Source organism: Oncorhynchus keta, chromosome 16 (assembly GCF_023373465.1).
Source record: "Oncorhynchus keta strain PuntledgeMale-10-30-2019 chromosome 16, Oket_V2, whole genome shotgun sequence".
NCBI lineage: Eukaryota > Metazoa > Chordata > Actinopteri > Salmoniformes > Salmonidae > Oncorhynchus > Oncorhynchus keta.
In genome coordinates this window covers 1,569,422-1,595,845 of record NC_068436.1, presented here as the reverse complement: position 1 = coordinate 1,595,845, position 26,424 = coordinate 1,569,422, and the positions used below count along the sequence as shown (strand labels likewise).

Sequence of the window (26,424 nt, the reverse complement as noted above, 5' to 3'; positions counted from 1 at the left end):
TGGGGCATTGTGTCGGGGAGGAAACGGGCGAACTCCGCAGCACCCACTGCCGCATATTTTGCCCTCAGTGCATCATTGCATTGAGGTCAATCAACTCCATTTGGAGGTTTGGTGGTGAGCTTTCCACGTCAACAGCAAATGGGTTACCGAGCAGTTCCAACCTGCTTTTTTGTGCTTCAAAGTCAGCAAATCGGCGTCGAAAGTCAGCGGCAAGCATACCTATTTTATCAGCCAACTGTGCGCTCGGGAACGCACTGGTAGAGAGCTTCTCTTTCATGGTCTGGCAGCTGGGAAAGTGGCTCAAATTTTCTTTCCGCATCTGCGTCTCCCACAGAGTCAGTTTGGTTTTAAATGCCTTCACTGTACTGTACATATCAGAGATGACACGATCCCGACCCTGCAGCTGCAAGTTCATTGCATTCAGATGACTCGTAATGTCACACAGAAAAGCCATTTCACACAGAAACATTTAGTCTCGGAGTTGTGTTGTGTCTTTCCCTTTGCTGTCCAAGAACAGACAAATCTCCTCACGAAGCTCGAAACATCTTTGAAGCACCTTTCCCTGGCTTAGCCATCGCACCTCTGTGTGATAAGGCAAATCACCATGCTCCGTTTCTAACTCCGTCAGAAATGCCTTGAACTGGCGGTGATTCAAACCTTTGGCTCTGATAAAGTTAACTGTGCGCGTGATGATGCTCATTACATGCTCCATTTTCAAGGCTTTACCGCACAACGCTTCCTGGTGTATGATACAATGATAAGCTGTCAGCTCACCTGTCGCGTTTTCCTCTTGCATCTTTTCCCGTATCTTCGCCACCAGTCCGCTCCTGTGTCCACACATCGCAGGTGCTCCGTCGGTTGTCAAACCCACGAGTTTTTCCCAAGGCAGCTCCATCTCATTTACACATCTTGACACCTCTTCATACAAATCATGCCCCGTAGTTGTGCCATGCATAGGACGTAAAGCCAAAAACTCCTCTGTCACGCTTAGGCTGGAGTCCACTCCGCGGATGAAAATTGACAACTGGGCAATGTCAGAAATGTCGGTGCTCTCATCCACAGCCAAGGAATATGCAATGAAATCTTTTCCCTTTTTCACAAGCTGCTCTTTTAGATTGATGGACAACTGGTCTACTCTCTCGGCAATGGTGTTTCTGCTCAGACTCACATTTAAAAAGAGTTGCCTTTTTCTGGGCAAACTTCGTCACAAACTTTAATCATGCAGTTTTTGATGAAATCCCCTCCGTAAATGGCCGGGCTGATTTAGCGATCTCTTCTGCCAAAATAAAACTGGCCTTGACAGCAGCCTGGCCTTGTGATTTGGCTTTTTTGAACAGAGCCTGTCGAGATTTGAGGCCTCGTTTTAATTCCTCTGCCTTTTGTAGCCTTTGTTCCATGTCCATATTCTTGTTTTTGTCCGCGTGTTTCGTTTCATAATGTCGTCTCAGATTATACTCTTTCAGTACCGCCACACTTTCTCCACACAGAAGACACACAGGTTTTCCAGCTACCTCCGTGAACAAATACTCCGACTCCCACCTTGTTTGAAACCCCGGTTCTCAGTGTCCACCTTCCGTTTTGCCATTTTTGATGGGTATCTGAAAGTTAATTTTACTGTGATGCTGACAACTGCTGTGCCAATAAATATTGAAATGAAGCAGCCTACTGCTCGGTGCGTCACCGTTGCATTGTGGGAAATGTAGTATTGGTGCGTGTAAAAGATCTGCGGGCTGCCGGCTTGCTGCGGTCTGCGGGCCGGTTCTAATAATAAATCAAGATCATCCCAGGGGCCGTAAAAAACCTTCTCGCGGGCCGGATGTGGCCCGCGGGCCTTGACTCTGACATATGTGATGTAGAGGTTTCCTTCTTCGCTCTGTCAATTAGGTTAGTTTTTAAATCAATCCACGATTGTGGCCCCTCAATACATGTCAGACATGCTTTTAAGTTATGTACCCAGTAGGTTCCTCAGGTCCTCTGGCACTGACCTTTTAACTATCCCAAAGCCTAGGACCAAGAGGCATGGAGAGACAGCCTTTAGTCATTATGCCCCCAGCCACTGGAATAGCCTGCCATAGAAACTGAGGGCGGCTGAAACTGTAGACATATTTAAAACAAAGATCTTAAAACACATATTTTTAGCTTTGCTTTTCCTTAGGGTGATTTTTAGTTGTTCTTTTGTTTTGTATCATATGTGCAGTAAATATTTCCTATTTTATTTTCATCGTTTTTTTCTTCGTTTTATTTCTTCCTGTAAAGCACATTGCGTTGCATTCCACGTCAACGTGTTGTATAAATATGGCTTGATTTGATTTGATTTAGCATTCTAAAGTAACTACAATGTTGTTGATCCATCCTCAGTTTTCTCCTATCACAGCAGCTCCACTGAAATACATGTTGAAATGGTCACTGGAAAAGGGGACGTTGGCAAATGTATGGAAGCATGCTAAAACTGTGTCCTATCCCGAAAGACAGCAAAGAACCCATTACCCCTGCCAATAGTCAACCAATTAGTCTACTCCCTTCACTCAGTTAGATATTGGGGGTTATTGTGAGTCGACAAATACAGGAGTACATGGAAAATAATGATCTGATTACAGCCAATCAGCATGATTATCACAAAAACCATTCCACTACCACTGCATTGGTTGACATGACTGACCAGTGGCTCAGTGCTATGGATAATGGCAGGTTTGTGGGTGTACTATTGGCTTTTGTATCCGTTAGTATTATTTCCATCCCTCGAGACAAAGCTGATTCTGCTGTGCTGTTAAGTAGTTGTGTACGCTTGTGTTCTGTGATAAGTACATTGAGTTCAGGTACAGTATACTGTCTGTCTATACTGCTCTTGTTGCTGTCAATTTATGTTTTGTTATATTGTTTTTACTACAGAGCAAACTGCCATACCAACCAGTCAATCTTAGTCATGTTAGCGCAAACCCAAAACTCATTGTTAAGCACATTAATACTGCTAACGTCTTTCTCCTAGTGAAGTGGACCTACCAGCATTCTTATGTCCTGTAATTCCACCAGTAAAACATAAACAGGTCAGGGCGTATCCCCATCCACCAATCACAATCTACCCAGTCATACTCACCTCGTCCTTGTTCTCCTTAAAGGACCGGGACCGGGTGATGCGGGCTGAGGAGCATCCACCAGTGACGGGCACACCCTCCCGGCCCTGCGCCTCCTCCTGCTGGCCGAACAGCTCCTCCACGGAGCGCACGTCGATCTGGTACTGCTGCTGGCAGCGCACCGCCATGGTCCAGATGTTGGGCTGGCCCCGCACCTTCTCCTCCGGGATGGGCTTCCAGAAAAAGCTCCGCACCCTCCGCTTCTTCCGCACACCATGGCTGGAGAGGGAGGTTGATGGTGGGGGAGGGGAGGGGGAGGAGGGGCGTTTGGGGGCAGGGGTGGTGGTGACGGTGGGGCGTAGTGGTGGGGTAGTGTGGTAGAGTGCAGGGGGGGTTCGTTGGGGAAGGGAGAGGGGAGATTAGAAGGTGGGGGGGTGTGGCCCGACATTGGGGAGAGGTCGGAGGTGGTGCTGGTGGTGGTGGCGGCGCTGCTGCACTCACAGCTGCAGCTCTCTGTCTCATTAGCCAGCGACGGGCTGCTCATAACATGCATCACACTAGCGCACCATTGGGGTGGGGCCTAATTCTGAGAGGCCACTGCGTCAGATTCTCTCTGCCCTCAATTTCACTCTCGAGAGTTTGAAGTAGTCCAATCAACTAACAACCTTTCACGCAACTTAAACTCAAGTTATTCAGGTATGTCGAAGAAATCATAAACTCTCTGTGGTTTTAAAAACTAATAAAATCACGGGTCAAGGGTTAAATGTCAAAATAGCTCGAGCACAAGAGACGTTCTGTCTAGTCACGGCGAGGTTAACATGCTCTCTAATTCCGTCTGTCTCCATCTTGCTGCCGGTATACCACCTTGTTAGGGTTCTGGAGCGTTCTGTGGAGGTCGTCGTTGGGGGAACCACCATGGACCTATAGGGATGTACAAAAACAACACCAGAGAGGATTATTTGGGGGCAGTCATGCATGTTGTCCCCAGGATAATCTAAATTAGGGGAAATTGAGGGGTGCGACACATCAAAAGAGAGAAGGGGGAACCACCCCGGTCGAGGGGAAACCACAATAGGGATATGACAGACTCCATTACTCTTTTGAAGTCCTTGAAGTCAACCTGCTGGGTGTAAAATGTCCGGTGACACTAGTCTACACATACTTACGCCCAGGGTTACTGGAAGGTATCCAAAGCACAACATGGATTTGCCAGGGGCGTATTTAGTTTTCCACAGGTTAGGGAACATGCCATTTCTTTACACTTTCCCTTTGTGGATTTGAATATAGTTTTAGAGGATTAAACCATTGAATTGTATTCATTTTCATTTGTACTGAAGTTCCCAGTCCACTTCTCTATGGAAGTTTTCTTATGTAGGAGTTAAATATCATAGATTGGATGATATGTTGTTCTACTGACCTCCCTTTATGACTGGGAGTGGACTGACCAATCTACTACATGAGTGACATCATCTTAGACCTTTGCATAAAGGGAGTAATACTCCATCGACATTCGCACAACAACCCACATTTCAATATGCAAAGCACCTGATATCACAAAGACAGCTGTTCCTCAGGAGCGGCACAAAACATAAAGGTCAACTTTGAGAGAAAAGTACCTCAAAACGAACCACGTTAAACGAGTGGCGCAGCGGTCTGATGCACTGTGTCTCAGTGCAAGAGGCGTCACTCCAGTCTCTGGTTTGAATCCAGGTTGCATCACATACGGCCATGATTAGGAGTATTATAGGGCGGTGCACAATTAGCCCAGCTTTGCTGGGGCAGGCCGTCATTGTAAGTAAGAATTTGTTCTTAATTGACTTGCCTAGTTAAATAAATAAAGGACCTTAGTTTCACCTGAATATGATCAATTATTCTTGTAAGGAAGCATTTGAACCAGTCCGGGCACAATGATCAAAGAGCCAACTGACAATTACTGCCGAGGTGCTGACCTGTTGCACCCTCGACAAGCACTGTGATTATTATTATTTGACCCTGCTGGTCATCTATGAACATTTGAACATCTTGTCCATGTTCTGTTATAATCTCCACCCGGCACAGCCAGAAGAGGACTGGCCACCCCTCCAGAGCCTGGTTCCTCTCTAGGTTTCTTCCTAGGTTCTGGCCTTCATAGGGAGTTTTTCCTAGCCACCTTGCTTCTACACCTGCATTGCTTGCTGTTTGGGGTTTTAGGCTGGGTTTCTGTACAGCACTTTGTGACATCAGCTGATGTGAAAAGGGCTTTATAAATAAATGTGATTGATTTTTCATGCAAAGCCTGATTGCTTAAATGTTGTTTTTTGTTACATGCCAAAATCATCTTAAAGTTACTTTATTGAGCTACACAGTCCATTTCAATTCAGGGTGATTTGTACATGCATACAATGCATGTTAATATCGTTTTTTTTTTTTTTTTTTTTTTTTAAGTTTGGAGAAAGTGGCAAGGTAAAGTAAACCAAAGCATGGATTGCTATCTTTTCTGCTTACAGGGTACGGAAACCAATATATCAATATATAATTTTGTAATTTGAGTGAGCCATCTCTTTAAGTTCTGCTTTAACAATACCTTCTGTTGTACAGTACTTTCAGGTTTTGTCAAATAATAAGAATGAAAGGAGTAGCCTCCGGAAAACGGATAGGAAGACAGAAGTCTCGATCACATTTCTCTCATCCTAATCCCTTTGTCTGTTTGATAAAAGACCACGACCATAAGCAAGGCAAATTAGGGTCTTCCTCCCTTTTCAAATCAACCCCCATAGTTCTGTGATGGTGACTAACTCTCTTTCAGAACAACATCACTCACAACCTAAGCTGACATGGCCTTGGTCATGTGATAGCCATTCATTTACAAACAAGGAAAGGGATAGCTGACCTGACAAAACAAGGAACTGGATATGAGGCATAATAATGGTACAGTGGAAACATCAGTCAGGAAACATCAGTGCTCCAGTATGCCCCTTAGCCTTTCCTACTCCAACCCTATCATTAACCATTTGAGCCTAAACAAAATCAAACTGACCCTGGGTCAGGGATTTAAGACTTTTATGCTAACAATTTAGTCTATTTTAACCAAAGGCCTGCTGTTTTCTGGATCTTTTCGTGTCATGGCAACGGCACTACATCAGTTAGCGCCCTGTCCACCGGATCCCAGGGATCTTTTACTAATTCATACGGCTGACGTCACGGCCGGCCTCGTGTTGCCTGCTCGTAGTGCAACTTCAGCTGTCCTGTCCTCGCCCCAGTCGCTCATGCCTTATTCATGGGACCTGTGAGGAGCACTTGACCCCATGGTGAATCATCTTCTAAAAGGATGCTGCTAGATATGTGGTGATTAGGTAGGCTAGGCTATGCTAGGAGATGCTATTGGGAAAACAGGCAGTGGGAGGGAGGGGGTTAAAGCTGCTATAGCCGCCTTCTCTGGCTCACTCCCCTATCTGGTTTAGAGGTTGACCGATTAATCGGAATGGCCGATTAATTAGGGCCGATTTCAAGTTTTCATAACAATCGGAAATCAGTGTTTTTGGGCGCCGATTTGCAGAATAAATGTTTTTTTTTTGAACACCTTTATTTAATATTTATTTAACTAGGCAAGTCAGTTAAGAACACATTCTTATTTTCAATGACTGCCTAGTAACGGTGGGTTAACTGCCTCGTTCACAGGCAGAAAGAAAGATTTTCACCTTGTCAGCTCGGGGGATCCAATCTTGCAACCTTACAGTTAACTAGTCCAACGCAATAACGACCTACCTCTCTCTCGTTGCACTCCACAAGGAGACTGCCTGTTACGCAAATGCAGTAAGCCAAGGTAAGTTGCTAGCTAGCATTAAACGTATCTTATAAAAAACAATTGATCATAATCACTAGTTAACTACACATGGTCAATGATATCACTAGATATTATCTAGCGTGTCCTGTATTGCATATAATCTGACTGAGCATACAAGCATACAAGTATCTAAGTATCTGACTGAGCGGTGGTAGGCAGAAGCAGGCACGTAAACATTCATTCAAGCAGGCACGTAAACATTAATTCAAACAGCACTTTTGTGCGTTTTGCCAGCAGCTCTTTGTTGTGCGTCAAGCATTGCGCTGTTTATGACTTCAAACCTTTCAACTCCCGAGATGAGGCTGGTGTAACCGAAGTGAAATGGCTGGCTAGTTAGCGCGCACTAATAGTGTTTCAAATGTCATTCGCTCTGAGCCTTGGGGTGGTTGTTTCCCTTGCTCTGTATGGGTAATGCTGCTTCGATGTGGTGGCTGTTGTCGTTGTGTTGCTGGTTCGAACCCACGGAGGAGCGAGGAGAGGGACGGAAACTATACTGTTACACTGGCAATACTAAAGTGTCTATAAGAACATCCAAAAGTCAACGGTTAATGAAATACAAATGGTATGGAGGGAAATAGTCCTACAATAACTACAACCTAAAACTTCTTACCTGGGAATATTGTAGACTCATGTTAAAAGGAACCATCATATGTTCTCATGTTCTGAGCAAGGAACTGAAACGTTAGCTTTCTTACATAGCACATATCACACTTTTAAGTTCTTCTCCAACACTTTGTTTTTGCATTATTTAAACCAAATTGAACATGTTTCATTATCTACTTGAGGCTAAATTGATTTTATTGATGTATTATATGAAGTTAAAATAAGTGTTAATTCAGTATTGTTGTAATTGTCATTATTACAATTACATTTATTTTTATTCTTAAATCGGCCGATTAATCGGTATCGGCCTTTTTGGACCTCCAATAATCGGTATCGGTATCGACGTTGAAAAAAATCATAATCGGTCGACCTCTAATCTGGTTGTTTTCATAATGTATTTGCTATGAAGTCAGCTGCTCCGGAGTTGCATGGTGTGCGCGCACGCACGATACACGCACATGCACACACACATGATGGAGGGAATAGGGCTAGAGGGAATGGAGGCAGTTTTACGGGTTCCTGACCAATTGTGTTAGCTATCACTAACCTCGATTTGGACAAGGACTTCTACTTCAACGAGTCGGAAGTGAAATATATATTGATATATTGATCAGGCCCAGATCACGAACATTCGAAGAAGGAGGGGACGGCGCTGTAGAGGCCGGCGTGTGAGATACCGGATGAGACTACGACGGAGAGTGGACAAATCGCTTCTACCCTCCGTTCTATTGGCGAACATGCAATCACTGGACAATAAACGGGATGAGCTCTAGAGTTTTGGACGACTGTGTGATCACGCTATCCGTAGCCGATGTAAGACCTTTGAACAGGTCAACATTCACAAGGCCGCAGGGCCAGATGGATTACCAGGATGTGTACTCCGAGCATGCGCTGACTAACTGGCAAGTGTCTTCACTGACATTTTCAACCTGTCCATGACTGAGTCTGTAATACCAACATGTTTCAAGCAGACCACCATAGTCCCTGTGCTCAAGAACACTAAGGTAACCTAACTAAATGACTACCGACCCGTAGCACTCACGTCTGTAGCCATGAAGTGCTTTGAAAGGCTAGTCATGGCTCACATCAACACCATTATCCCAGAATCCCTAGGCCCACCCTAATTTGCATACAGCCCCAACAGATCCACAGATGATGCAATCTCTATTGCACTCCACACTGCCATTTCAGACCTGGACAAAAGGAACACCTATGTGAGAATGCTATTCATTGACTACAGCTCAGCATTCAACACCATAGTGCCCTCAATGCTCATCACGAAGCTAAGGACCCTGGGACTAAACACCTCCCTTTGCAACTGGATCCTGGACTTCCTGACGGGCCGCTCCCAGGTGGTAAGGGTATGTAACAACACATCCACCACGCTGATCGTCAACACAGGGGCCCCTCAGGGGTGCGTGCTCAGTACTCTCCTGTACTCCCTGTTCACTCATGCCTGCATGGCCAGGCACGACTCCAACACCATCACAAACAAACTATCATTGTTCAAACACACCAAGACAGTTGTGAATTGCGCACAACAAAGCATATTCCCCCTTAGGAGACTAAAAAGATATGGCATGGGTCCTCAGATCCTAAAAAAGTTCTACAGCTGCACCATCGAGAGCATCCTGACTGGTTACACAACAGAGGGTAGTGCGTACGGCCCAATACATCACTGTGGCCAAGCTACCTGCCATCCAGGACCTCCATACCAGGTGTCAGGTGAAGGCCCTAAAAATGTTCAAAGACTCCAGCCACCCAAGTCATAGACTGTTCTCTCTGCTACCGCATGGCAAGCGGTACCAGAGCTCTAAGTCTTGGTCCAAAAGGCTTCTTAACAGCTTCTACCCCCAAGCCATAAGACTCCTGAACAGTTAATCAAAGGGCTACCCAGACCCTTCTTTTATGCTGCTGATACTCTCTGTTTGTCATCTATGCATGGTAACTTTAACTCCACCTACACGCACATGTTACCTCAATTACCTCGACTAACCGGTGTCCCAGCACATTGATTCTGTATCGATACCCCCTGTATATAGCCTCGCTATTGTTATTTTACTGCTGCTGTTGAATTATTTGTTACTTTTATTTGAACTACTTATTTTTCTTAACTGCATTGTTGGTTAAGGGCTTGTAAAGTAAGCATTTCACTGTAAGCATTTCACTGTTGTGTTCGGCGCATGTGACAAATAAAATTGGATTTGAAAACATTAAGAATACCTGCTCTTTTCATGACATATACTGACCAGGTGAATACAGATGAAAGCTATGATCGCTCACTTGTTAAATATACTTCAATCAGTGTAGACGAAGGGGAAGAAACAGGTTAAAGAAGGATTTTTAAGCCTTGAGACAATTGAGACATGGATTGTATATGTGTACCATTCAGGGGTGAATAGGAAAGACAAAAGATTTAAGTGCCTTTGAACGGGGTATGGTAGTTTGTGCCAGGTGCACCGGTTTGTGTCAAGAACTGCAACTCTGCTGGGTTTTTCACGCTCAACAGTTTCCAGTCAACTTAACACAACTGCGATAAGCATTGGAGTCAACATGGGCCAGCATACATGTGAAACGCTTTCGACGCCTTGTAGAATCCTTTGAGGCTGTTTGAGGGCAAAAGGGAGGGGGTGGGGGGTGCAAATCAACATTAGGAAGTTGTACTTAATTTTTGTACACTCAGTGTATATAATTTTAAAGTCAGAGCATTCCCACAGATGTTCAAATAACGCCAACTGTCAACGACAGCTTAAAACAGCAGTGCTAGTTTGGGGCATCTTGAGACAAAAGAGAAGACAGGACCCCAAGAAGACGACAACAAGAGTGTCTGCTTCCTTCTAAAGAGACAGTAAACTATTTGTAACTCTGTAAAATTCCCTGAAGGCAACAAACAGAGTTGGAATGAGTGTCTAGCTACAATACATCCATCCACCTGCTGTACTGAGAGTGAGTGAGCCCAGACAGACTGTTGAGGATCTCATTGTGGTAGTCCACCTGTTGTCAGGCCTGCAGCGTTCCCACCCCCATCCGTCTTTACCAGTGACAGGGATACCCCACCCAGCCTCATTAACTACTGGGCACGATGTGCCCCCCCGCCACAGAGAGAAAGGGTTAAGATGGACGCACAAAGGCTTCTTTAAAGTTTATCTTTAAAGGAGAGGTAGTGTGGATTGTTGAAGCTGGCTTTTAAGCCCTGAGGATAGTGTGGCCAGATTCTACACAATAGGGGGAAAGGGGGGTGGCAGAGACCTGATATTGAATGTGTGTGTGTGTGTGTGTGTGGTTCCCCAACTCTCGGGTGCCATTCTTTCCCTAGACCATGTGTCATATTACTTTCCCCCTAGCCCACCACCATCTTCTCATTCACTACTCCAATATTGGGGGCTGAGGAGACAAATCCTCCTCCAGATCAGAGGGCGAGTTGTAATCCGGCGTCCCCGAGAGAGGTTACTTCCTGTGGCTGTTTGAGTGCTTGTTAACCCCAGCACAAACACACAGTCACACACACAGACACACACACACAGTCTGAGTGCTCGTTAACCCCCGCAGCGCCGGGGCTTTTCACTCGCACAGTCGGAGCAGAGAGGGTCCGCCTCTCTGGGATTAAGCCAATCCTGCATCCGCCATCATCGCAGCGGAAACGCTTATTAGAGGAGAGCAGCTTTGCGGAGAGCTCAGTGGGGGTATGGCTCCCGTGATTTTGAACTTCTCTGTTTTAGATCCCTCAAAAAGTTCTTGATCTGGACTTGTCTACGTGTGTAAGGTAGTCAAATTGCCTACGGCCTTCTTTCGTGTCTTCGTCATATCTCCTAGCCCCGTTTTACTAGTGTGTACCTCAGTAGGACTGCTTGTTGACCTTGTGACAGTGAATCTTGTCCACATCTGTCTCTTTTCACCGGTCACCATCATGGAATGAATGTGTCATACCGGGATCAGTGTTTTCTGTACAGGCTCCTTTTCAAGATACTATAGTAAAATCAACACACTATGTCATAGAAACAGTCCTCTGCCTGGGCTGTCTAGTCATATCTACACTGTATATTTATATTCTCTTTCAAACCAAACTCGCTAGGAAAACAAGGCAGCTTAGGCTTTGTTCAGTTTAGTACAGCATACCTTCTCTGACACATCAGATGGGGAGGTGGGTGACACACACTCAAGCACGCACACACACGCACATAGAAACAGTAAGGGGAGACGGAGTGTGAGTGAGGCAGAGCAAACGATGGGGCGAGCAGGTGGATATGTCAACTGTGTGAGATTAAACACACGCAGGCATTTACACAGACATACATAAACACAGTTACCCAGATACCCAGACAAAAGAGCCTCTCAGCCAAACAATCTCTTTTAATGAAAAGGATATGAAATGACGCCTTATGGGTGTGTGTGGAAAACAGGGACAGATGCTTCCAGTACACACTGTACAACAGTCACTGGCAAAAGCAGCAGAGGCACCCAGGGCGGCAGGTAGCCTAGTGGTTAGAGCATTGGGCCAGTAAACTAAAGGATTGAATCCCAGAGCTGACAAAAAGCTGTCGTTCTGCCCCTGAGCAAGGCAGTTAATTATGGCAGCCCCCCACACCTCTCTGATTTAGTGGGTTAAATGTGAAACACACATTTCAGTTGTACACCTGACTGTCATTCAGATAAGGCAGGAGATGACAGATTGCAGCAATAATGTGCCCTAGGGGGATCACAATACTGCTTTCAGTCTTCTCTGCTCGTGGACTTGTCTACTCTGGTCTATCCACTTTCCTACATCACTGAATCCACCGCAACTCCTGTCGTGCAACATGTGTTATTCAGAGCAAAATGTGTCACTGTACCTGACGAGTCGAGGATTGAAATGTTTTGAGTGTAGACCAAAACCTCATCCATCTACTGTTATGAATATTGACAACAACTAGCACAAACAACAGATTAATACATCTACCATTCACTGTCTGGGGGGAATGTTAGGCAACGATGTGAACAACGGGGGCTTTTATTAGACAAATCCTGATCGGATTCAGGAAAGAAAAGGGATTAGTCAAATACTTTGAAAGATTGAGATTAAGATTGAGATTAGTGCTCGGATGGAGCCTGTATTTTCTGATTGAACACTATAGGCCAGTGTAAGTAGCTCTAGTAACTGAAAATGTACATGTCCCTTATGAAAATGAACTCTCTCTTCCAGAATGAATGACAAAAAAAATCTAAGTTGGAGTCCCTATTCTCTATCGTGCACCACTTTTGACCAGAGCTTTTAACCAGAAAACTATAGACCCTGGTCAAAAGTAGTGCACTATACAGGGAATACGGTGCCATTTGGGATACAACCAGACAGACAGCTTACATAAGCTTCTGAGCCGATGCAATATTCAACACAGCGAAAGCAACATGTACTTGCTCCTATGCAAATATATTACGAATTCATGACTCTCAAAGGACCTCTTCCTTTGAAAGTTTGAGCCATTTCTACCAAGATACTTCATAAGAAGTCACTGCGTATTTCACGGGGCATCTTCTATCATAACTCTTCTATTGTGAATCAAACAAATTAAAACAAATTAATAATTATAGAAATTCAGTTGGATTATGCTACACACAGATAGGCCTAGATGCACGGGGAATCAAACATGCAAACTTGACATGTTAATGGACCTTGGAAGGAGGGGAAGTTGATTCCCTACTGTCTTTAGACTTTCTACTAATGTTAAAACATGAAAGAACTGTACACATCCTTTCCCTGGGTTAAATGCTCCCAGCTTTGAACATCATCCCTAGAGACAAATAACTCACCATTTAGACTCTTGCTGAGCAAACATTTTATCTAATGCGTCCCTACCATCTGTCAAATGAGCTCCTTATAAAGTGAAAGCCCTCTCCCTAAACACACACATACTTTCCCTCCCACTATCTCATCTCTTGACTGAGGTGTTCAAACGCCACATTGTTTTATGGCACGATTAAGTCCCTCGCTATTGGAATGGCTGTGATAACTTGGGGCCAATAAACGATATCCAATGAAGGATACTAAGCGTCTAAATGTTAAGATAAGGGAGAACTACTGCTTGACCTCTATTTCATAGCATCCCAAATCATCAAATGCAACCAGTACATTATCAGACGATAGGATCTGCTGCTGGTTCAACCTGGACTCAGGGGTAGACATAATATAGTAAATGTAAATCTGGGACACTCCAATTAGAATTATATGTTACGTTTCATATGGTACGTATCAATTTGTGGATGTCTATCATCCATTTCGTATGATATGTTCCGAATTGAAATTCGTACATGTTACGAAATTTGCAAAACGTATGATATGTTACAAATTACAATTTGTCTAGTAAGCTAACTCTAACGTTAGCTCGGTGGCTAACGTTAGCTATGCTAGGGGCTAGGGGCTATGGTTAGCAGTTAAGGTTAGGGTTAAGGTTAGGGCTAGGAGTTGGGTTAAAGGGTTAACGTTAGGGGAAGGATTAGCTAACATGCTAAATTATTGCAAAGTAGCTCAAATGTAGTAATAGTTGCGGCAATGTAGCCTAGTGGTTAGAGCGTTGGACTAGTAACCGGAAGGTTGCAAGTTCAAACCCCTGAGCTGACAAGGTACAAATCTGTCGTTCTGCCCCTGAACAGGCAGTTAACCCACTGTTCCTAGGCCATCATTGAAAATAAGAATTTGTTCTTAACTGACTTGCCTGGTAAAATAAAAAAAGTTGATAATTAACAAAAACACTAAAGTTGTCCATGATGAGGTTCAAACACGCAACCTTCGAGTTGCTAGACGTTTGTGTCATACACCCGACCAGCCACCCTACTTCTATTTTTGCCTAAAGTAACCTTCTATCTTATGTAACCATACCAAACGTAACATATCCTAGTAATTTGAGTATCCCGGATTTACGGTTATTATGTTACGTATGAGACAAGGCTGGCTGGTTAAGCATATTCTGCAGGATCAAGGATACAAACAAACAAACAACCAAAGCTGTGTATGGGACAGGTCATTATACTGGGTGTAAGGGTGTAACAGAACTCAATAGCTCATTACAAATCTCCCGGCTGTTAATGAGCTTTCAGCAGATTATCAGCTTGTTGTTGGTCTACTAGTAATTATGGACACTGAAATAATGGGCACGGGTGATAAGGCCACGGTGAACTTTGCAATGACTGAAGTAGTTATACAAATGAAATAAATTATTTGTGAATAATATAGAGGTTCACCTCACAATATTCAGACACAACATTTATCCAGACCGAACATTATGTTGTAATCAATTAAGCTACATAACAATTTTATGGTTTGGAAAGCAGTCATAACAAATGACAATCAAATCTCATGGGTTTTTAGAGTCTATCTAGGATCACCAAAATGATCATCGTTCTTCCTCCAAAATTGTCCCCCTCTGCCTCCCTGCTCCTGACTCAACAGTGGCCTACAGACAACATTTTTTTCAAAACATTGTTATTAATACACTTCTATTCATTTTATCCGCATCATAAACCTGTTCCCGGTGCGAGAAGGGCCGGGTGAAGGTGACAGTACAAACCATGATGCTTCCTTCACCATACTTTAAAAGTGCGATGAGGTTTTGATGGTGTGCTGTGCCTTTTTGTCTCCACACATAGTGTTGTGTGTTCCTTCCAAACAACTCAACTGTAGTTTAATCTGTCCACAGAATATTTTGCCAGTAGTGCTGTGGAACATCCAGATGCTTTCTTGCAAACTTCAGACTTTTTGGACAGCAGTGGCTTCTTCTGTGGTGTCCTCCTGTCACGCCTTGGTCTTAGTATTTTGTGTTTTCTTTAATTATTTGGTCAGGCCAGGGTGTGACATGGGTTTATGTTGTTGTATTTCGTATTGGGGTTTTTGTATTATTGGGATTGCGGCTGATTAGGGCTGTTGTATAGGCTTGGCTGCCTGAGGCGGTTCTCAATCAGAGTCAGGTGATTCTCGTTGTCTCTGATTGGGAACCGTATTTAGGTAGCCTGAGTTTCGCTTTGTATTTCGTGGGTGATTGTTCCTGTCTCTGTGTAGTATCACCAGATAGGCTGTAATTAGATTTCACGTTCCGTTTGTTGTTTTGTATTTTGTATAGTTATTTCACGTGTCACTTTTTCTATTAAAGTCATGAGTAACCACTACGCTGCATTTCGGTCCGACTCTCTTTCCACAAACGAAGAACGCCGTTACACCTCCCATGAACACCATTCTTGTTTAGTGTTTTACGTATTTGAGACTCGTCAACAGAGATGTTAGCATGTTCCAGAGATTTCTTTAAGTCTTTAGCTGACACTGTAAGATTCTTCTTAACCTCAGTGAGCATTTATGCAAGTCAACAATTCTTAATCTTGGGTCTTCTGAGATCTCTTTTGTTCGAGGCATGGTTCACATCAGGAAATGCTTCTTGTGAATCGCAAACTAAACATTTTGGAGTGTTTTTTATAGGGAAGGGCAGCTCTAACCAACATCTCCAATCTCGTCTCATTGATTGGACTCCAGGCTCCAATTAGCTTTTGGAGAAGTCATTAGCCTAGGGGTTCACATACTTTTCCCAAACTACACTGTGAATGTCTAAATGATGTATTCAATATAGACAAGAAAAATACAATAATGTGTATGTTATTAGTTTAAGCAGACTGTGTTTGTCTGTTGTTGTGACTTAGATGAAGATCAGATCTAATTGTATGACCAATTTATGGAGAAATCCAGATGATTCCAAAGGGCTCAAAATACTTTGTCTTGCCATTGTACACTTAATTCACATCTCTATTCAATTTTCTCTGCGGCTCCAATTATTTCTTCCTCCTCCAGTTGTTTTGTCATTGAGTAAAGGACATTGGGGGTACGGATGACATGGATGGCCGCATATTTGTCACACCGTGGAATTATCCAAATGAATTGGTGTGATGGTGTCATACAGAAGTTAAACAGCCAGCCAGCCAGCCAGCCAGCCAGCCAGACAGACAGCCAGCCAGACAGACAGATTCATCAATAAAAATTAAACAATCTTAATGAACAATCCTACACAATCTTACTGAAAACATTAGTAAGATATATACAGTTGAAGTAGGAAGTTTACATACACCTCAGCCAAATACATTTAAACTCAGTTTTTCACAATACCTGACATTTAATCCTAGTAAACATTCCCTGTCTTAGGTCAGTTAGGATCACCACTTTATTTTAAGAATGTCAAATGTCATATTAATAGTTGAGAGAATGATTTATTTCAGCTTTTATTTCTTTCATCACATTCCCAGTGGGTTAGAAGTTGGGTTAGAACTCAATTAACCCAGTGGGTTAGAACTCAATTAGTATTTGGTACCATTGCCTTTAAATTGTTTAACATGGGTCAAACGTTTCGGATAGCCTTCCACAAGCTTCCCACAAAAAGTTGGGTGAATTTTGACCCATTCCTCCTGACAGAGCTGGTGTAACTGAGTCAGGTTTGTAGGCCTCCTTGCTCGCACACGCTTTTTCAGTTCTGCCCACAAATGTTCTATAGGATTGAGGTCAGGGCATTGTAATGGCCACTCCAATACCTTGACTTTGTTGTCCTTAAGCCATTTTGCCACAACTTCGGAAGTATGCTGGTGGTCATTGTCCATTTGGAAGACCCATTTGCGACCAATCTTTAACTTCCTGACTGATGTCTTGAGATGTTGCTTCTACATAATTTTCCGTCCTCATGATGCCATCTAGTTTGTGAAGTGCACCAGTCCCTCCTGCAGCAAAGCACCCCCACAACATGAAACTGTCACCCCCGTGCTTCACGGTTGGGATGGTGTTATTTGGCTTGCAAGCCTCCCCCTTTTTCCTCCAAACATAACGAAGGTCATTATGGCCAAACAGTTCTATTTTTGTTTCATCAGACCAGAGGACACTTCTCCAAAAAGTACGGTCTGTGTCCCCATGTGCAGTTGCAAACCGTAGTCTGGCTTTTTAATGGCGGTTCTGGAGCAGTGGCTTCTTCCTTGCTGAGCGGCCTCTCAGGTTATGTCGATATAGGACTCGTTTTACTGTGGATATAGATACTTTTGTACCTGTTTCCTCCAGCATCTTCACAAGGTCCTTTGCTGTTGTTCTGGGATTGATTTGCCCTTTTCGCTCCAAAGTACGTTCATCTCTAGGAGACAGAATGAGTCTCCTTCCTGAGCGGCATGACGACTGCGTGGTCCCATGGTGTTAATACTTGCTTACTATTGTTTGTACAGATGAACATGGTACCTTCAGTTTTTGGAAATTGCTCCCAAGGATGAACCAGACTTGTGGAGGACTAAAAACATTTTCTGAGGTCTTGGCTAATTTATTTTGATTTTCCCATGATGTCAAGCAAAGAGGCACTGAGTTTGAAGGTCGGCCTTGAAATACATCCACAGGTACACCTCCAATTGACTCAAATTATGTCATTTAGCCTATCAGACGCGGCTAAACCCATGACACACTTTTCTGGAATTTTCCAAGCTGTTTAAAGGCACAGTCAACTTAGTGTATGTACACTTCTGACCCACTGGAATTGTGATACAGTGAATTATAAGTTAAATAATCTGTCTGTAAACAATTGTTGGAAAAGTTACTTGTGTCAAACACAAAGTAGATGTCCTGAACAACTTTACAAAACTATAGTTTGTTGACAAGAAATGTGTGGAGTGGTTGAAAAACAAGTTTTAATGACTCCAACCTAAGTGTATGTAAACTTCCGACTTCAGCTGTAAGGAGAGATAAGTAAGAGAAGGCCACTGGCCATTCAATTTAATGTTTCAACAATGCAAATGTCTCTCCAACTTTGACATGCCTTCAGAATTCAACATCCAGTCTTACAGTTTGTGTCAGTATAGGAGCATCATGGCAAAAACTAAGACTGGCCAATAGGTTCTACCCCTTGACCCCGTCCACAATGAACATTTTAATTATATTTTCTGGGGAATGATTAAGTCTTACAGAAATAAACAATTTCACAAATCTGCCCAAACCAACTTCTATCCTTTCACTCTCTTTTTTAAACAGAGGCACACACACATACCCACACAGACACACACATAATGGCATCACTACAACAATAAACCCGCCAAAACAAAAAGGGCCTCAATTTTTACTATAGCGTTTCTACATTTTGCTAACAATTTTGCTAGCTTCTTTTCATCCATCTGTTGCTTATATGATGTAGTGCAAAAACACCTCTAATACCAGACCCAGACCATTGGACTTCAGTGGAAACCAGCCAGTGAGTGTGTGGGAGCTAATCACTACCCCGCATTTTCTGTCTGGTTTTCACCATTGATCCTCTGAGTCATTAGAGAAGGTACATCTGGGGAAACAAAGTGTGTGTTTGAGATTTATATTGCAGTCAGACTGCGCATGCAGTGCCCAGAATCACAGGATCTACAAATCACATTGCATCCCAAGGAACTACTCATTATGTGATCAAGATCAAACTGATCTCTTCAAACACGTTCAAAGGGAGGCCTACAGTTGGCGATCCATTCCCAGGAGTGGCTGGACAGATGATTAAACCCATAAGGCACAGAAAGTGGGTTTCTGGGTTAGGTAGTCCACGTTGTAAAACCAATCCTCTTGTCTATTTGGGGCGTTGTCTTAGACTACAATTCAGATGAAAAAGGATTACGTATGAAACTCTTCGAACTACAAAGTAGAAGTCTTTCTCTGTTGTCGGATAATTAACTTTAGGCAGCATCTTGTCACCTGTCTTGTCCAGAATCTTCGGCATCCACTTTGAACACGTTGCTATACTGCACTTTGTGTACTATAGTCACTGTTGAAAATGTTGATATGAAAATGTAGCATTAAAAGAATGGTCTGGGGCTCAACAGTAATATCAAGTAATTTGTGTTTTTGCTCCGAGACCGAGTGAAGACCGAGTACAATGTTATCCAAATCTATTAACGATGGAGCTCAAAGACATACTGTATCTTGCAAATGATCAATGACCCTGAGGCAGACAGAATCTGAGTTCTCCTTTGTACAACTTGGTCATTCATGTACTTTCCTATAGAGTGGACAACCTGCCAGTATGAAGAAGTTATTAATGAAATAGGATCATTTATTGAGGGTCCCTAGAAAATACTGTAAATTGTACACAAGGAAGGATTGATTGCCGAACTCGTTCACAAATCATACACATGGACAGCCTACATAAATGCTGTCATGGAAATGTTGATAGAAAGACACAAGGCATTGCCAATGAAATAGAACTCCAGATCTCAATGCGAATAGTTGAATCACATCTCTCTCGATGGAACCTGCAGCACTGTACCAATGTCCTCTAGCCCATAGCCCCAATAGCAGCACAAACACCTGCAATCTCATTTCTCTTGAAGCATTTTCGTGCTACAGACTTCCAACACGGCAGCACATAACAAATCCCAGAGCTTTTAGGATCAATCCCTTAATCACAGCCTGGGAGTCTGAGACAAAGGGTTTCAGAATGGAGAGATTCAAGTGTGGAAGTTTTGCTCTGTCATTTAGCGTTCAAAAGGCCTAATATACAGCAGACATCTATATAGAAGCTAAAACTTCTAAACTGCATCCCAAATGGCATCCTATTCCTTACTTTTAATCAGGGCCCATCAGGGGCTATAGGGAATTATATAGGGACCTATTTAGGGAATAGGGTGCCATTTGGGACATTCAGTACATTCAGAAAGTATTCACACCCCTCAACCTTTTCCACATGTTGTTGTGTTACAGCCTGGATTTCAAATGTAGTACATTTAGATTGTTTTGTCACTGGCCTACACACAATACCCCATAATGCCAAAGACGCATCATGAATTTAAAACATATGAAAATATGAAATGTCTTGAGTCAATAAGTATTCGTTAAGACAAACCTAAATCATTTCAGGCTTAAATATTTGCTTAACAAGTCATATAATAAGTTGCATGGACTTACTCTGTATGCAATAATAGTGGTTATCATGTTTTTTTTAATAACTACCTCATCTCTGTACCCCACACATATAATTATCTTTAAGGTCTCTCAGTCGAGCAGGGAATTTCAAACATAAATTCAAGCACAAAGACCAGGGAGGTTTTCTAATGCCTCCAAAGAAGGGGACCTATTGGTCGATGTGTAAAAAAAAAAAGCAGATATTGAATATTCTTTTCCGTGTGGTAAAGTTCTTAATTACACTTTGGATGGTGTATCAATACACCTAGTCACTACAAAGATGCAGGTGTCCTTCCTAACTCAGTTGCCATAGAGGAAGGAAATCACTAATGAAATTTCACCATGAGGCCAATGGTGACTTTGAAACAGTTATAGAGTTTAATGGCTGTGATAGGAGAAAACTGAGGATGGATCAATAACATTTTAGTTACTCTACAATACTAACCTAAATGACAGAGTGAAAAGAAGAAAGCCTGTACAGAATACAAATATTCCAAAACATGCATCCTGTTTGCAACAAGGCACTAAAGTAATACTGCAAAAAAAAATTGAATACAAAGTGTTATGTTTGGGGCAAGTCTAATACAACACTACTGAGTGCCACTCTCCATATTTTCAAGGATAGTGGTGGCTGCATCATGTTATGGGTATGCTTGTAATCATTAAGGACTGGTGAGTTCTTCAGGATAAAAAAGAAATGGAATGGAGCTAACCACAAGCAAAAACCTAGAGGAAAACTTGGTTTAGTCTGCTTTCCACCCGACACTGGGAGATGAATTCAACTTTCAGCAAGACAATAACCTAAAACATAAGACCAAATCTACATTGGAGTTGTTTACCAAGAAGACGGTGAATGTTCCTGAGTGGCCGAGATACCACTTTGACTTAAATCTAATTGAAAATCTATGGAAAGTCCTGAAAATGGTTGTCTATGTCACGCCCTGACCTTAGAGAGCCTTTTTTGTCTCTTTTTGGTTTGGTCAGGGTGTGATTTGGGTGGGCATTCTATGTCCTTTGTTTCTATGATTTGTATTTCTATGTTTTGGCTGGGTATGGTTCTCAATCAGGAACAGCTGTCTATCGTTTAGGTAGCCCTTTTTCCCTTCTTTCAGTGTGGGTAGTTCATTTTGTTTGTGGCACTTAACCCTGTAAGCTTCACGGTTGAATCTTTCGTTTGTTGTTTTGTTGGCGACATCTTAAAATCAAATGAAATGTACGCTCACCACGCTGCACTTTGATCTACATCCAACGACACCCGTGACAGTCTAGCAATGATCAAAAAACAATTTGACAGAGTTTGAATTATTTTGAAAGGAATAACGGGCAAATGTTTCACAATCTAGGTGTGGAAAGCTCTTAGAGACTTACCAAGAAAGACTGTAATCGCTGCCAAAGGTGCTTCTACAAATTATTGACTCCGGGGTGTGAATACTTTTGTAAATGAGATATTTCCGTATTTCATTTTCAATCAATTTGCAAAATATCTAAAAGCATGTTTTCACTTTGTCATTATGTGCTATTGTGTGTAAATGGGTGAGAAAAAACATATATTTAATCAATGTTGAATTCAGGCTGTAATACAACAAAATGTGTAATAAGTCAAGGGGTATGAATACTTTCTGAAGGCACTGTAGTTATAAGATCTAGTCTAATGTAACTACTACATAGCTCTCAAGTCCCACATAGAATTCTATAGTAACTGTAGTTTACTATACTACACGATGTACTATCCCTTGATCATGTGTAGAACTTAATATAGAATGCTGTAGTATACTATAGTAAATACTGCTGTATTATCTGCAAAAACTCGACAGCATTTATTTAGCATATACACCTTCACATTCTCCTGAACCATATCACAATTGGCGCCACCCATAACTGAAAACCTACATGCCAAGTATAGACCTTACAGGTTATAGAAAAGAGCAGAAGCTCCGAACTATCCGTACTATCCTATCCGGTACTATCCTATTCGGTACTAACTATCCTATCCGGTACCGAGACAATATGCAGGGGTATGAGGTAGTTGAGGTAATTGAGGTACTCTACATGTAGGTAGGGGTAAAAGTGACTAGGCAATCAGGATAGACAATAAACAGAGTAGCATCAGCATATGTAAAGACTGTGAAAGTGTGTCTTTGTGTGAGTGTGGCGTCAATATGATGTTTTGTGTGTGTGAGCGTATGTAGTGTGTCGGTGTGTGTGTGTGTGTGTGTGTGTGTGTGTGTGTGTGTGTGTGTGTGTGTGTGTGTGTGTGTGTGTGTGTGTGTGTGTGTGTGTGTGTGTGTGTGTGTGTGTGTGTGTGTGTGTGTGTGTGGGTAGTCCAGTGAGTATACAAGAATCTCAGTGGGGAAAATAAGACTGGTCAACGCAAATAGTCCTGTGAGCCATTTGATTAACTGTTCAGCAGTCTTATAGATTGGGAGTAGAAGTTGTTCAGGAGTCTATTTATCCCAAACTTGGCGCTCCGGTACCGCTTGCCTTGCTGTAGCAGACAGAACAGTCTATGAGGAGTACACCACATCAGTCACTAGCTTCTTCAATAAGTGCATCGATGACGTCATCCCCACAGTGACTGCACGTACATACCCCAACCAGAAGCCATGGATTACAGGCAACATCCGCACTGAGCTAAAGGGTAGAGCTGCCTTTTTCAAGGAGCGGTACTCTAACCCGGAAGCTCATAAGAAATCCCACTATGCCCTCTGACGAGCCGTCAAACAGGCAAAGTGTCAGTACAGGACTAAGATTGAATCATACTACACCGGCTCCAATGCTAGTAGGATGTGGCAGGGCTTGCAAACTATTACAGACTACAAAGGGAAGCACAGCCGAGAGCTACCCAGTGACACGAGCCTACCAGACAAGCTAAATTACTTTTATGCTCGTTTCGAGGCAAGTAACACTGAAACATTGCATGAGAGCATCAGCTGTTCAATACGACTGTGTGATCACGCTCTAAGTAGCCGAATTGAGTAAGACATTTAAACAGGTCAACATTCACAAGGCCAAAGGGCCAGACTGATTACCAGGACGTGTACTCCGAGCATGCGCTGACCAACTGGCAAGTGTCTTCACTGAAATGTTCCACCTATGTAATACCAACATGTTTCAAGCAGACCACCATAGTCCCTGTACCCAAGAACACTAAGGTAACCTGTCTAAATGACTACCGACCCGTAGCACTCACGTCTGTAGCCATGAAGTGCTTTGAAAGGCTGGTCATGGCTCACATCAACACCATTCTCCCAGAAACCCAAGGCCCACTCCAATTTGCATACCGCCCAACAGATCCACAGATGATGCAATCTCTATTGCACTCCACACTGCCCTTTCCCACCTGGACAAAAGGAACACTTATGTGAGAATGCTATTCATTGACTACAGCACAGCGTTCATCACCATAGTGCCCTCAAAGCTCATCACTAAGCTAAGGACCCTGGTACTAAACACCTCCATCTGCAACTGGATCCTGGACTTCCTGTCAGGCCGCCCCAAGGTGGTAAGGGTATGTAACAACACATCCACCATGCTGATCCTCAACACTGATCCGCTGATCCTCAACACGGGGTGAATGCTCAGTCCCCTCCAGTCCTACTCCCTGTTCACTCGTGACGGCACAGCCAGGCACGACTCCAACACCATCATTAACTCTAACAGGAAGAACCAGTGACACTCTGAACATGTCACTGGTATGCACAACCCTCTGTCATGCCTTGCGGTCAGAGGCCAAGTAGTTGCCATACCAGGCAGTGATACAACCAGTCAGATGTGATGTGGACGCCCAGAAACTTGAAGCTCTCAACCTGCTCCACTACAGCCCCGTCGATGAGAATGGAGGCATGCTCGGTCCTCCTTTTCCTGAAGTCCATAATCATCTCCTGAGTCTTGATCACGTTGAGGGAGAGGTTGTTGTCCTGGCACCACACTACCAGGTCTCTGACCTCCTCCCTATAGGCTGTCTCATCATCGTTGGTGATCAGGCCTACCACTGTGGTGTCGCCTGCAAACTTAATGAAGGGGAAGGCCCATCAAGAAGTCCAGGATCCAGTTGCAGAGGGAGTTATATAATCCCAGGGTCCATAGTTTAGTGATGAGCTTAGAGGGCACTATGGTGTTGAACACTGAGCTGTAGTCAATGAACAGCATTCTAAATTTTTCTCCCCAATTTCGTGATATCCAATTTCGATCTTGTCTCATCGCTGCAACTCCCAAACGGGCTCAAGAGAGGCGAAGGTCGAGTCATGCCTCCTCCGAAACGTGACCCATTAAACCGCACCTGTTAACTTCTTATGGGCAGGTGGGACGGTGAAACTGCAGAGCGTGAAATTCAAACTACAGAATTATAAATATTTAACTTTCATAAAATCACAAGTGTAATACATCAAAAGCTTAACTTCTTTATAATCCAGCCGACTTCAAAAAGGCTTTACGGCGAAAGCACACCATGCCATTATCTGACGACAGCGCCCCGCATACAAAAGTATGAAAAACATATTTCAACCAGGCAGGTGCGCCACGAAAGGCAAAATGCTTTACCTTTGATGATCTTCTTCTGTTGGCACTCTAAAAGGTCCCAGATACATCACAAATGGTCCTTTTGTTCGATAATGTCCTACTTTATATCCATAAAAACTCAGTTTAGCTGGCACGCTTCAGTCAATAATCCACCCAGTTTCCCTCCATCAAAATGCATGCAGTATGTAAGGTCACTGTGGGGACGACGTCGTCGATCCATCGGAGGAATCCGGATCATATTCCAGTCTGTGCTAGCGAAACAGTCCTGTAGTTTAGCATCCGCTTCATCAGAACACTTTCATATTCAGCGTGTCACTGGTCCTTCCTGTTTGAGTTTTTGCTTGTAAAGCAGGAATCAGGTTGATAGCGTTATGGTCAGATTTGCCAAATGGAGGGCGAGGGAGAGCTTTGTATGCGTCTCTGTGTGTGGAGGAAAGGTGATCTAAAGTGTTTTGCCTCTAGTTGCACGGGTTACATACGGGTAGAGATGAGGTAAAACAGATTTCAGTTTTCCTGCATTAAAATCACAGGTGAGCATTTTTTTATTTGCTTATGGCCCTATACAGCTTGTTGTGTCCGGTCTTAGTGCCAACATCGGTTTGTGCTAATAAATAGACAGCTATGAAAAATATAGATGAAACCTCACTTGGTAAATAGTATGGTCCACAGCTTATCATGATATATTATCATGATAACAGGCGATAACAAACTTGAGACTTCCTTAATATTAGAGATTGCGCAACAGTTGTTGTTAACAGAGAGACACACCATCGCTGCCGTTCTGTCCTACCGATGTATAGAAAAATCAGTTAGATTTATATTTTCCATGTCCTTGTTCAGCCACGACTCTGTGAAACATAGGATATTAGAGGTCTTCATATCACGTTGATAGAATAGTCTTGATTGGAGCTCGTTCAGTTTATTCTCCAGTGATTGCATGTTTGCCAGTAGAACAGAGGGCAGAGGCGGTTTATCCACTCTCTGACGTAGTCTTATCAGGTATCCCACACGCCGGCCTCTATAGCGCCACCTCCTCCTTCTCCGAGTATTGTTGACTTTGGCTTGTTCCGTAATAATCAATATGTCCTCATCCAAATTAAGGTCAGTGATAGCTGTTCTGATGTCCAGAAGCTCTTTTTGGTCATAGGGAATGATGGCAGAAACATGATGAACAAAAAAGTTACGATCAATGCAAAAAAATACACAAAATAGCACAATTGGTCAGGAACCCGTAAAACAGCTGCTTTTCCCTCCAGCGTCAATCTAGGTCATGATACTACAGTCTGCAAAAACAATACAGTGAATACTATAGTATTCATACCAACGTACACTATAGTATTTTTTCATGTGGGGTGGAGGAAAGCCACATATTTCAGTCCACTTAATCCAGAAGGAGATATACAGACAGACAGTTAAAATAACCTTGTCAAAATGTAACCAATTATAATGTGTGTCACTTTACATGACACTGCAAGTCTTCAAGATTCGTATTACAGCAATAAAACAGA

General features: G+C 43.1%; 1 protein-coding gene across 1 annotated transcript in view; it reads right to left on the bottom strand.

The window, feature by feature from the left end:
• fhdc1 (FH2 domain containing 1) overlaps positions 1-26,424 on the bottom strand; it is a 65,117-nt gene that overhangs the window by 34,351 nt on the left and 4,342 nt on the right. The window contains 2 exon segments of the mRNA XM_035789080.2: positions 3,095-3,379; positions 3,382-3,992. Coding sequence (XP_035644973.2) covers positions 3,095-3,379; positions 3,382-3,624 — 528 coding nt within the window. The 5' untranslated portion in view covers positions 3,625-3,992.